The sequence below is a fragment of the Mus caroli genome, unplaced genomic scaffold, assembly GCF_978045245.1.
Source record: "Mus caroli unplaced genomic scaffold, Mus_caroli_1 scaffold_1, whole genome shotgun sequence".
In the NCBI taxonomy this organism is placed as follows: domain Eukaryota; kingdom Metazoa; phylum Chordata; class Mammalia; order Rodentia; family Muridae; genus Mus; species Mus caroli.
Genome location: NW_028227256.1, coordinates 122,797,111 through 122,809,390, shown reverse-complemented (window position 1 = coordinate 122,809,390; position 12,280 = coordinate 122,797,111). Strand labels below are relative to the sequence as shown.

General features: G+C 42.2%; 1 protein-coding gene across 9 annotated transcripts in view; it reads left to right on the top strand.

The window, feature by feature from the left end:
• Nckap5 (NCK associated protein 5) overlaps positions 1 to 12,280 on the top strand; it is an 896,002-nt gene that overhangs the window by 571,325 nt on the left and 312,397 nt on the right. For all 9 annotated transcript variants that reach the window (XM_085840657.1, XM_085840660.1, XM_085840668.1 and 6 more), the window contains one exon: positions 3,661 to 3,813. In XM_085840657.1, coding sequence (XP_085696783.1) covers positions 3,661 to 3,813 — 153 coding nt within the window. The remainder of the gene's footprint in view (positions 1 to 3,660; positions 3,814 to 12,280) is intronic.

Sequence of the window (12,280 nt, the reverse complement as noted above, 5' to 3'; positions counted from 1 at the left end):
CTTGCTGTTTCCTCTCTGCTTCCTAAGTGCAGATACACTGTGGCCAGCCAGCTTCCTGACTCTGACATCATGGTTTGCTTTGTTTTGTTTTTACATTTTAGGCCTTTTTGTTGTAAGGTGGCTATTTCTGGCATCCCTCAAAGCACATGCTGGCAAATAAGGTAGCATTCATGAGTATAAAGAAAGCTAGGATGTGCCCTAATAAGGAAGTAGGGATGCTATATTTGGGCATAAGGGTATATTCCTGGGGTCTGTTTCAGTAGTAAACAATCAACAGTATGCATTTTACATAATAACTTTACACAGAATCACTCCAGAATCCAGGTGAGATATTAATTGCCTTGTAGAAGTATTGTGATGAAATTCAGTACATGTTAATTGAGTGTTCATGACAATGCCCTGGAACACAGCCCCTGTGAGTAATGAAAACCAGTTACCTATGCATAAATGCATGCTGACAGTCTTAGGTAGGGGATAAAAAGAAATTATCAAGACTTATTGAACATTAAGTGGCCCAAAGTCATTAGCTGAGCTGCTAAAGAGTAGATGTGAAATATGCCCTTCACATTCTAAGTTTGTTTGTGTTTTACTCACCGCACTAGGGTCTTCCCTTTTGTCTTAATTAACTGTGAAATCCTAACATGCGTGCATACATGCATGCATGGGTGTCCCACAGGACACAAATGGAGTTTAGAGAACAGCTTATGAGAGTTGGTTCCCTCCTTCCATTGTGTGGGTCCTGGAGATTGAACTCAGGTCACCCTGCTTCTTGGTAAGAGCCTGTGTGTGCTGAGCCACCTCCCTGGCCCTCATACTTGGTCTTAAAAGAGAAGCACAAGAATCTTTTTTTTTCTTCAAAGTTGAGTTGTTAACAAGGTGCGTTCAGTTCTGGGCTTTATCACGAGTTTGGAAGTCTGGCCAGTAATGAAGCTTTGAGAGTCACAGCTGTGAAAACACAATGGGCCCCTATCCTTTGTTCTTTCTCAGAGTATAACTTAAACTGGTCTAGCACTTACCTGAGAGGAACTCACATCCACCATGGGAGTGGACACATCTATTCATGGAATCTAATCATCACTGGTGTTTGTGTGTGTGTGTGTGTGTGTGTGTGTTTGCGCATGCACATGTATGTGCAGGTTTGTTCAGGGCCATCTCGTATCACATTCTTCAGGTACTATCCACTTAGGGTTTTTATTTTGTTCTGTTTATAACTATAGAAACAGCAGCTTATTCTTTGGCCTTCCAATGACTCCCCAGAAGTGGGATCACGGGTGCTACCATAGCTGACTTACTCTGTAGGATGTAGGGATGGAACTTGGGAACTTGTGTTCACAAGGCAAACATTTTATGGACTGAGTCGCCTCCCCAACCAGGCATCATCACTTTCTTCATCAACTGGGTATTGATTATATACAAAGATCAGAGATAAAACTATATTCAGAAATCTTCACAAAACAAACTAGCATGGATCAACCTGGTGAAGTGTTTTATACATATGTATGTTATACATATAGACATATAAGCTTTATATACATGTGCAATATAAGGTATACTTTTTTACATATTTCATGGTGCATTTAAAAAATGTTAAAGTGTAATGGATTCTTCAAAGCATCTTGGTGAAGGCAGTTTGAGAACTCATGCCTCCCCTGCTATTGTTTCCTTCTAAATAGATAACACGAGTTCCTTAAAGGTAGGGATTATCGTGTTTTGCTTTGGTATTTTTAGGTGATCTTAACTTAGTGCTAAATATAAAGAAGTCTGCCAGTAATGGATAATCCAGTTTAGGCCAACTGATTGGCAACCTGCTATACCAAAGCTTAGATTCTACAGTGTGTGTTGGGAGTTAAATACTGTGCTAGGATGGTTTTACCTGGTGTGTGATTGAGAGGCCTTGGTATATTACACAACAGATGGAATATTGTTCATATGATGCTCTCGTTTTTTCTTTTGTATACTTGTGTGTGATGGGTGTCTTTGTGTGCATATAAATAAATGCATACACAGCTGAGGGGGCAGAGGACACCTTGGGATGTTGGTCCTCAGCTTTCTCCTTGCTGGGATAGGATGTCTTGTTCACTGCTGTGTATGCGAGGCTAGGTGGCCTGTATGCTTCCCTGGAGTCTCCTGTCTCTGCCTCCTGCCTCACTGTAGGAGTTCTGGTAGTATAAACACCCAAGATTGTGTCTGGCTTTAACATAACTTATGGGAGATTAGAGCTCAGGGTCCCCCACTTGGACAGCAAGCACTTTTACCCATTCAGCCATCTCTGTCACCCATTGTATGGTGTTCTCTTGATATTTATTTTTCCCTTGAAAGCAAGAGCTAAGGAAAAGTCTCAAATTAACACTTTGAAACTTCCAAAAAGCTGTCAGAGACACAGTTGAGTGTGGAGCTTCCAACAGGGAGGCAAGATAAGACAACAGCACTTTATGTCAGCCTGGAGGCTGTACAACAAATCCTGAAGTGTTAGAAGGGAGACACAGGGGTCCTTAGAAATTGGGTTATTCCTAGCTGGCGTAACTATTTGTTTTGAGCATGCAGTTCTACCTGGCTGGAGAGACATATCACCAGGGCATGCACTTGCTCTGAAAACATAAAAAAAAAAAAAAAACCTAAGTTCATATCTCAAGAAGCCATGTATATGTCATATAGACATGCAGGTCTACCTAAAATTGCAGCTTTGAAAGACAGAGGGATACACACATATATATGCCCCCCCCACACACACACATGCAAACACCTGCATATATACATGCATATCATACACAAATAAAAATGGAATAAAAATATGAAATTACCATTTAAATTTTTATGATACTTATTTTTCCTTGAATTAATTAATCTGTTATATGTCCATTGAATTTAATGATCCTCTTTGCCTTTTACAAGTGAAGGCATCAAGACAAGTTGAGGTTTTCTCAGCTTAAAGCACAGCTGGATTGCATTGCGTTAATATAATTAAATTAACCATATAATTGTGCCTGAACCTTGGTGACCTCTGCAGATGCTCCAACTGGACAGATAATGTGCATTTTCAGATGTTGTGGCCCTACACGCATCTTCAGATGTTGTGGCCCTATAGCTCTACTTTACCAGAGTTTAGGGGGAAAACAAAACAAATCAAAACTTAAAAAGACAACTTGTAAGGAGGACTGGGAAAAACACTACAACTAATAAAGTACTTATTGGTTTAGCTTCATTTGCCAGCCTGAGGACCTTAGTTCAGTCCACAGGTCCCATGTAAAATGTTTAGGAATGGTGTGTTTGCTTGAAAACCCAATACTGGGGCCATGGGAAATGACAGAACCCTGGGGCTTGCTGTCATTGATTACGTGGTAGAGTTTTAGATTGATGAGAATTCTTGTCTCAATAAATAAATAAATAAATAAATAAATAAATAAATAAATAAAGTTATGGACCTCCTTCATACATGCACACATATGTGCATGTATGTATACATGTGAACCCTTGCATGTGTACATATTCCACAGACAGAATAAAAATCGACTGTGCCCACTAATATAAGCACTGCTCACCTTGCTTACTAGTTCTGTCTTTACCTCAGCCCAGGAAAGGTCCAGACTTCTCTCCTTTAGAATAGCTATATTCCAGCTGTAGATTAGTGAAAACAATGATTTTTTTTCTTTCTGGTTTCAGGAAGGACTAACTGAAGAAGAGAGAAAAGAGCAAGCAGCACTGGGTGACCTCCATGTGGTGGCAGCTGATGAGGACTCAAGAAGCGAGCACAGTAGTGTGGAGGAGAGGAAAGAAGACAGCAGACTGCTCCTGAAGAGACTGAAGGCCCTGGAGGTAAGCCACCCCACCATCCACCCACTGAGAGAAAAGCCTGTAGCCACTGGCATTGATTGGGAGTCTGTGTCTTCCTCTCTTCGTTCTCTCAGACTGATACAGTCACCAGTCGGCCACTAGAATCCATTCCTCAACACTGGAACACAGTTAAAATTCTCTGCACTGGAAAGGTCTTGACCTGATAAACCCAGCTCCATTGCCTTCAAAGGGAAAAAAGAGCAGAACAGCTCACTTCTAATCATAGTCTCTAAAATTGCAAGCACTTTAGGCAGGGAATGTAGAAAACTTGACTTTCTTCTCCTAATGCCTCATAACATGGATATGTGGGTGAATGAAGGAGCATAAGACCCAATAGTAGATACAATGGTTGTGAAAGGTATGCATATGCCTACATACAGATTTTAGTGGTATTTTTGATAGATACATTTCATTTATAAATAAGGCAAGTGTAGATATGGACAGGTAACATACATGTAGAGAGAACCAGCACTAAGGAAAGGGGTGTGAAGGAGACCTCAGTGCATCACAGCTCTCCAACAGGGCTCCAGATGATCTGACTTAGAGGTGTTTATATCATGTCAACTGTTCCTTCATCCATCTTCCTACCTGCCATCAGAGAACCTCATGCTTAGTTGTTCTTGTTTGAGTATTTGACACTCTAGGTATTTGGGATATGTGAGACTTAAGTGAAGATATTAGCTTGACCTATCCCAGAGGATCATTTGGAAAGAGTCTAAATGAGGGGTTGTATAAATTTGGTTGGACTTTGATATGTCTATGGGAAAATGTCTGGATTGCCTTGGTTGATCTAGAAAGTTTCAGCCCACTGTGAGCAGCACAATTCCCCAGACAGGAGGTCCTGAACTGTCTTAAAGTGAAGAGAGGGGGGAATGATATACAACCATTCTCTCTGTTCTTGACTCTGAGTGTGACTTGTACCCCTTCCACCGTGATATTCCCACAATTATGGAACATAACCTGGAACTATAAGTTGAAAATCCTTTCTTCTCTAAGTTTTGCTCTTTATCAGGATATTTTATCTCAGAATATGAAATAAAATTAGAACATCCATCTTCTAAATATACATAAAATGCCTGGAGATGTAATTTAGTGGGTAATGTGCTTGCCTAGCATGCTGGTAGCTCTGAGTTCTGTCCCTGGTATTGTAAAAAATTAGGTATGGTGTTATAGACCTGAAATCCCAGCACCCAGAATTGAGGCAGGAAGATAAGGAATTCAGGATCATATTTGATTACAAACTTCCAGGATAACCTGGACTGCATGAGAACGAGTAACAAAAGATAACAAGAAAACAAAGGAATGATAATTGAAACATAGTTCTACTGTAGGGTCCACAGAATCTGGAGTACTTCCATAATATGGAGAACCAGGATGAGGAGTGTGTGGCCTTGCTACCTGCTTACTGTCCACAGCCCTGCCTCTGATCTCTGGTATCCATTAGAAGAAGTGCTGGCCTTTAGATTCTTATTTTCTTAAAACAATGAGTACTTGAGCCAGATTCTCAGAATTTTGTCTGAATCCTCTAAAAGCTTCAGTAACCCAATTTATTTCTGTTTTTCTATCCTTGCTTGGAAAAAAATGAAGATAATAATAGTACACAACGTTACTAAAAAGCAGTGAGATTAAATCGCTTATTATGTCTACAATTCCCTTATACTTCCCATCTATGTTCCTGTTTTATCTCTGTTGCTGTGATAAAAATACCCTGGAGTCAAAGCAACTGAAGGAGTTTATTTCAGCTTACAACCCCAGGTATCAGTTCATCGTTTCTGGGAAGTGAAGACAGGAACTTCAAAGAGCTAGCCACAGCATATCCACCTTCTGGAGCAGAGAGAAGTGAACGCATGCATGCTTGCTCGCCTGTCTCCTTGTTTGTTTTCACATTGATGCCTCTACCTATATGTAGTCCAGAGCCTTACACCAGGGAATCGTGACACCCGAAGTGGGCTGGATCTTTCTACATCAATTAATATTAATAATGAAGTGAGTCCATGCCCACAACCAGTTCAATCCAGATAATTTCCCACTGAGACTCTTCTGAGGTAATTCTAGATTGGGTCAAGTTGACACTTGAAGCTAATCATAACCTCAGCCATGTGCTTCCTGTTCATCTGAATAGAATAAGTAACACAAACTTTGATTGAGAAGACTCAGGTACTCCACACAGACATTCCTGAAAACCCATGGGTGGGCAAAGGTTTTCAGATCCCAGGCAGAAGAACCATTGACTAGGGAAACATCTGGTTCCCTTGGAGGAAGGGGAAGGAGTCACCTGTGTCCCCAGGGGCTTCATACCTTGGTAGGTTTATTTAATAGATTTAGGAAACATTCTTAAGGGAAGTGGAGACTCCATCAAAGAGTATTAAGAACCCCCACATGGACTAGAGTCAGTTGGAATGAATTGCTACTTGTACTTCCATTGTTAGTTCTTAGTTAAGGACGCCAGTGAAACTGGTCTTAGTTCATCTCATTGTCAGGAGAACACTGTGAAGGACATTTTATTTAATCAAGCTAAGAGGTGTTTAAAAATGTCTTTGGCATCCAATGTTCTTAAACTTCAGGGTATACACATAATTTCCCCTTCCAAGAGAGCATTCCATACTGGGCAACAACTCTTTTATAACTTATGTCTTGAAGTGGCATTAATCCACATAGCTTCAAGTCACAATTTATTTTATTTTTTACATTGAACTGCTGTTACAGGAGAGTCATTGTTTATTTTTAAATTCTTTGTCTCAGCCGGGCGTGGTGGCGCACGCCTTTAATCCCAGCACTCGGGAGACAGAGGCAGGCGGATTTCTGAGTTCGAGGCCAGCCTGGTCTACAAAGTGAGTTCCAGGACAGCCAGGGCTACACAGAGAAACCCTGTCTCGAAAAACCAAAAAAAAAAAAAAAAAATTCTTTGTCTCATGTTAGTTTAACTCACTCCTTGCTCCCTGGGCTCACTCTCTTATTTTGTGAGGAGTCTGTGATTTTATTAAAAACATATTTATTTTGTGTGTGACAGTGCACAAGAGCAATGCATATGTCTAGGTAAGAGGCTAGCCTGTGAGAATTGGTTTTCTACTTCTACCGTGTTGGTTGTGGGAAGTGAATTCATATTGTCACCATATTAATGGTCCCCCTCCCATTGTTTTGTTAATGGTTTAAATTTCAGTGAAGGGAGATTATGCTAGGGTCTTAGCTAGTCCAGCTTTGTAATGTCTGTTAGGTTCCTTTGATTGCTTGCTACTCTTATCTCTAACTCCTGAAAGATGGTGTTGCCGCTATGTACCACACCCATGCCTATTAGTATAAAATGGATTTATTTTTTATTTACAAGTAATTGGGTTTTTTAATTATTTCCTATGTGTACTAAGTCATTTGCATAGCTTAAAAATTGTTTCGGCTAAATAACTAGCTCATTTTACTAAAGCTGGCCACAGATACCTATGTAGATTGCATCATTTTAACTAAATTCTCTTTGGAAAGACTATGGGGAAATTTTCCTAAAGGGATCCAGATACCTTGTCAATATTTTTTAGTGTTGTGCAGCAAAACTTTAAAGCAGCAAAGACTATTTTCTACCAATGTGCTTTTCAAGCAACCGTATTTGTATGTTCTAATGTCTTGGCCCCAATATGAGAGAAAGCAGAGGTGACAGAAGGCAGACTCTCCTTGGCCAGAGAGATGGCTTAGAGAACTAGGGGGGTTTCTGCCATGTATTAGGATCTGAGTTTTATCCCTGAAACCCACATGGAAGGAGAGACAGAGTCCCTCTGGTTGTCCTCAGACTTCCACCCTGGTGCCATGGTTCAGACATGACCACACAGAGACACACAGAGAGACACAGACAGACATAGACACATACATACAAATACACACAAAAGCAAGAAAGAGAGACAGGGAGTGGGAAAGAAAGACAGACAGACAGGCAGACCAGGCTCCCCAAACAAGTCTCAATGAAGTAGACAGTGTCCTAATGTTACACTCTTGACTGGTATGGCACCTGTGTTTAAAATGCTAATATGACTTTTAAAAACATTTAATTTACTTAATTAACAGCAACCTGAGTCATGCCAGAATAGTGCCTGACTTCAAAAACTAAGGAAGTATGGCCCAGGTCTTGCATGCATGGATCAGAGTCCCCACCTAGGCTTTCTGCTGAGGTTCAAAGGCTCTTGTGTTCTGGAGCAAAGAATTGGACCAGAGACATTCAGGTAGCAGGAGAGATAGACACATCTTTAGAAGAGGAAGATGCTGATGAAAATGGAGCTGAGAGAGCTGAGAAGCTTCAAGGGGCTCAGCCAAGAGATGGTGAGCTCTGAGCCTCCTGGGTCAGGTCCATATCAGTGTCTCCAGTGTTTGTAGTGAGCACGCTTTTCTCACACCCATGCTGATGTGTTTGTGTAGCCCCAGTGGGGTGCATTCTCCAGCCTGTGGCAGCTGGTGTCTTTTCTATGTCAGCCTGGATCGCTCCCTCCCGTGCCCCACTCACCTGCAGCATAAGTGCTTCATCTGCCCACCTTCCTCAGGACTGTGACCTTATCCTCCTGTCTGCTGAGAGAGGATACTTGCTTTCCTCTTTCCTTTCCTCAGCTGTGCCCAGCCCCAGCCTCCTGTGTAACTGCTTCCCCTGGATGGCTTTTTCTCACAGTCCAGCCCACGAAGGACAGTGAAATGGGACTGGGTGCACTCAGAGAGCTTCACTTCTGCCTGTTGCTTATCAGCCCCATCTCCTCAATTGCCAGCCTCTATCACAAAGCAAGGACAATTGTGTCCCCACTCCTATTCACTCTAGCAGTTCCCTGTCTGCTTCTGAGCCTGGGGCTATGACCTCTCACTTGCTTCTCTGGTTCCCTCCATGCCCTTCCAGTGCTCCACAAAGTTTCTTGCTAGCAGGACATTTTCTGTTCCTCCAGAGAAGTCCAGAGGTAGCTGTAAAACAATACACAGATACATAGACACGTAGTATCTTTCTGCTTTCTGCAGCTTTCTCAGCTGAGTGGCTATGATGAGCCATTTGCATATACCATGGAGAGGAAGCCCAGACCCTCTTAGACCCTCTGGCCCTACAGTCCAGCCACTATGGTGTGGGTTGATTGATTGATTGATTGATTGATTGATTGATTGATTTGGGGGGGTTAGGCTCCTGGCACATGCTAAAGGGAACTATTTGATAGTTTTATGTCTGTGTCCCAGAGTCACAAGGGCCAACAAGAGCCACATGTACATGCCCCATAGTGTTTTGGTGTATATGAATGTGATTCTGTGATTTAAGAGTTTGAGATTCCAAGGCTGCTATTTCAGGGACTGCTTACTTGCCTGCCTGCCATTACTGCTGTGTGTTTGTGTCTACGTGTGTGTGTGTGTGTGTGTGTGTGTGTGTGTGTGTGTGTGTGTGTGTGCAGGCCAGATGGCTTCTTTGATCCACCTTAGTTTTTGAGACAGGGCATCTCACTGAACCTAGAGCTCATCAATTCAGCTAAGCTGGCTGGCCAGCAAGCCCCCAGGGAGGCTTCTGTCTCCACCTTCCCTGCACTGGGACTATGGGGGTTGAACTCATATCTTTGTGGCATAGCAGGCACTTTCCAAATGGAGCCAAAGGACTGCTTTCTTTACTTGGAGAGAAACTTACCAAACCTTGTGAATTACACTGTTGTGCCACAGTGGTGGGAAGATTGATTCCCCCAACACCACTCTGTGGCACTGATTTCAGGATCCTTCTCAACTTACCCTCTGGAGTCCTTTGGCTGCATCTGGGATCTAGCCCAGTCTCTTCATGGAGTATTGGACTCAGCCTCAGGGTTTGTTCTTGGTGTGTTTCTTGCTATGTGTGATTCTCTTGTCCCCAGGGCCCTTGCTACAGCACCAACAGCCCTTCTCAATGCTCTAGACAAACTTAACACAAGATTCCACATCAAGATAGACAATCCCATACTTCTCACCTGCTACAGCGTTAGATTCCCAGACTCTAGCCAGGAGCAGAGTCAACCTGAGAACATTAAAGAGTTCTGAGACTCCACGAAAGTGCTGGTCTCTCAGCTGTAACCTCAAGTTTAGAAGAACGTGGCCTCTCATAAGAATGATTTATTTTGTGCAGAAAAGTATGGCGATTAAATATGTTAAGGTGAATAACAGCCCTTTTTCTAACCAATTATACCTTTCTGTGAAAGTTTGACAATTAAGGTGCTAAGCATAGGTTTTTGTTAATAAGTGATTCTGTTTAAAATTGGGTAGTTTAAAATAGTCATACTTGACTGTACATCACAGTTATTTATGGAACTCATACTGAATATCTATGCACTGAATAATCTCTATACACCAAATTCTGTTCTTAGCTCTAGGGAAGGTCAGAGCTTATGATTACCTCCTCAGTGGACAGAGACAGGAAACACATACTTAAATACTAAGCAAATAAATTGATGGATCAATTAAGTGGCTACAAATGTGAAAAATAAATGATATCATAGGAGTGAGTGTGAGATAGCTAGTGTGAGAGACACATAGCTTCCCAGGAACCCTATAGTATCAGGCCACTAAAGTAAATATGAATAATAAACAGGAAATGGCTCTGTGGGGATCTAGAAGATGAACATGGCAGAAAGAAGCAGCTGAAAGTATGGAGAAAGCTTGCAACTTTATAGGGACATAAGTCAGACCCGTGACCTAGATGGCTAGACTATGGTCAGGAATTCCTATAGATTTCACTGCAAAATTTCTTTCTTGGTCTTACTGGCATTGCACAGGGAGCCATGGGATTGGAGGTCTGAGTCTCGTGAGCTCTTCTGTGCCCACTTCATTTTCTAGTCTCCATTCCTTAGGAAATTCCAAGTGGACATTTATTAATGCAAGAACGGAACATGTACTAAAGCCATCCAGGAGTTGGGAAGAAAGGTCATAGTGTAAGAGTACTTGCTGCAGAAGCCTCACGAGAGAAGCTCATTATCTCCAGAACCTGGGTAAAACCCACATGCAGTGGCACACATCTCCATGACCACATTAAATCCTATAGGAATCACTGATGGGCTGGATGAAGTATATGAGGCGAACTGGACAATCAAACAACCACAGATTGTTTTATTCTCCACTTCTGAGAGTGATGTCATTATCAGAAAGAGGCCAGACTTGAAGGAGAGGTGGCTTATGGGAACTGGTGATGTAATCAGCCCCTTGTATGGTCCACCTTGGGACACATATTCAGCATCTGAATGACAGTGCTAAGGAGCATGATGGATACACAGAATTCAGGTTAAGGCCTGAATTATATTGGGACACATATTCAGCATCTGAATGACAGTGCTAAGGAGCATGATGGATACACAGAATTCAGGTTAAGGCTGCGAGGATGGATCTGAGCGCATCAGCACAGAGATGACATTCTGCAGGATGGGACCAAAAGAAGTCACTTGAGAAGTTCAGTGTGAATGTGGATGTGAGTAGGGCCTAGGACAGAGCCCTGGGAGCCTCTCCTGTAGTGAACTTGCAGAGCTCAAGGAGAGCCAGCAAAGGAGCCTGGGTAATGGTGTGAGCCAGTGGCAATGGAGTGAGGTACCAGAGAAACCTAAAGAAAAGGGGCAATATTAAGGGATGGAGTCCACTCTTGACTCCCTTCTTGTAACAAGCCTCTGTCTTCATAACCACACTGTCTTATTAGTTTGGCTTGGAAGGGAAAGAAGAGAAAGCACGTGTAGATGGCTGCCTATGTCTACTCTAACTTCATTTCTGTTGCTATGATAAAATACCGTGACAAAAAGCGGGATAGGAAGAAAAGAGTTTATTTGGCTTACAGTTCCAGGTCACAGTCCTTTAGTTTGTGGTAGCCAAGGTAGGAACTCTAGAAGCTAGTCATACCATATCCACAGTCAAAGCAAGACGTGAGTATGGCATCCTTGTGTGATAGTTGACTAACACTTCCTCAACTCTTAGACAGTTCAGGGACCAAATTGCTTTCAGAGCCAGTCTTCCCACCTCAATTAATAATCAAGAGAATCTCTCACAGACTTGCCCACAGGCCAGCATGTTATAAGTTGCTTCAGGTTGCCAGTTCAAACTGACCAGCAGAGTGTCTGCTTGTGTGGCATGTGTGCATATGTATCTAGAGGACAGAAGTTGACCAATGTCTTTCTCTGTTGCTCTCCACTATATTGTTTTGAAAGAGAAAACAAAACATGGAGATCAGTCATTCAATAGTCTGTCTGGAAGTACAGACCATGAATGCTCCTGCCTGTACACCATTAGCACTGGTATTATAGGCAAACCATCGTTCCTGCCTGGCATTTAGATGGATGCTGGGCATCTGAGCATCACCCTCATGTGTTGGTCCTCACATATAATCTACCTTCTTTTGAGGCACTCTACCTTCTTTCTCACTGGTTTTGAAAACTACTGGTCTATCTCAGCAGACTGACAAAGAAACTCTTAAGTATTCCCCTGTCTCTATTGCTATAACGCTAGAGTTGCATGC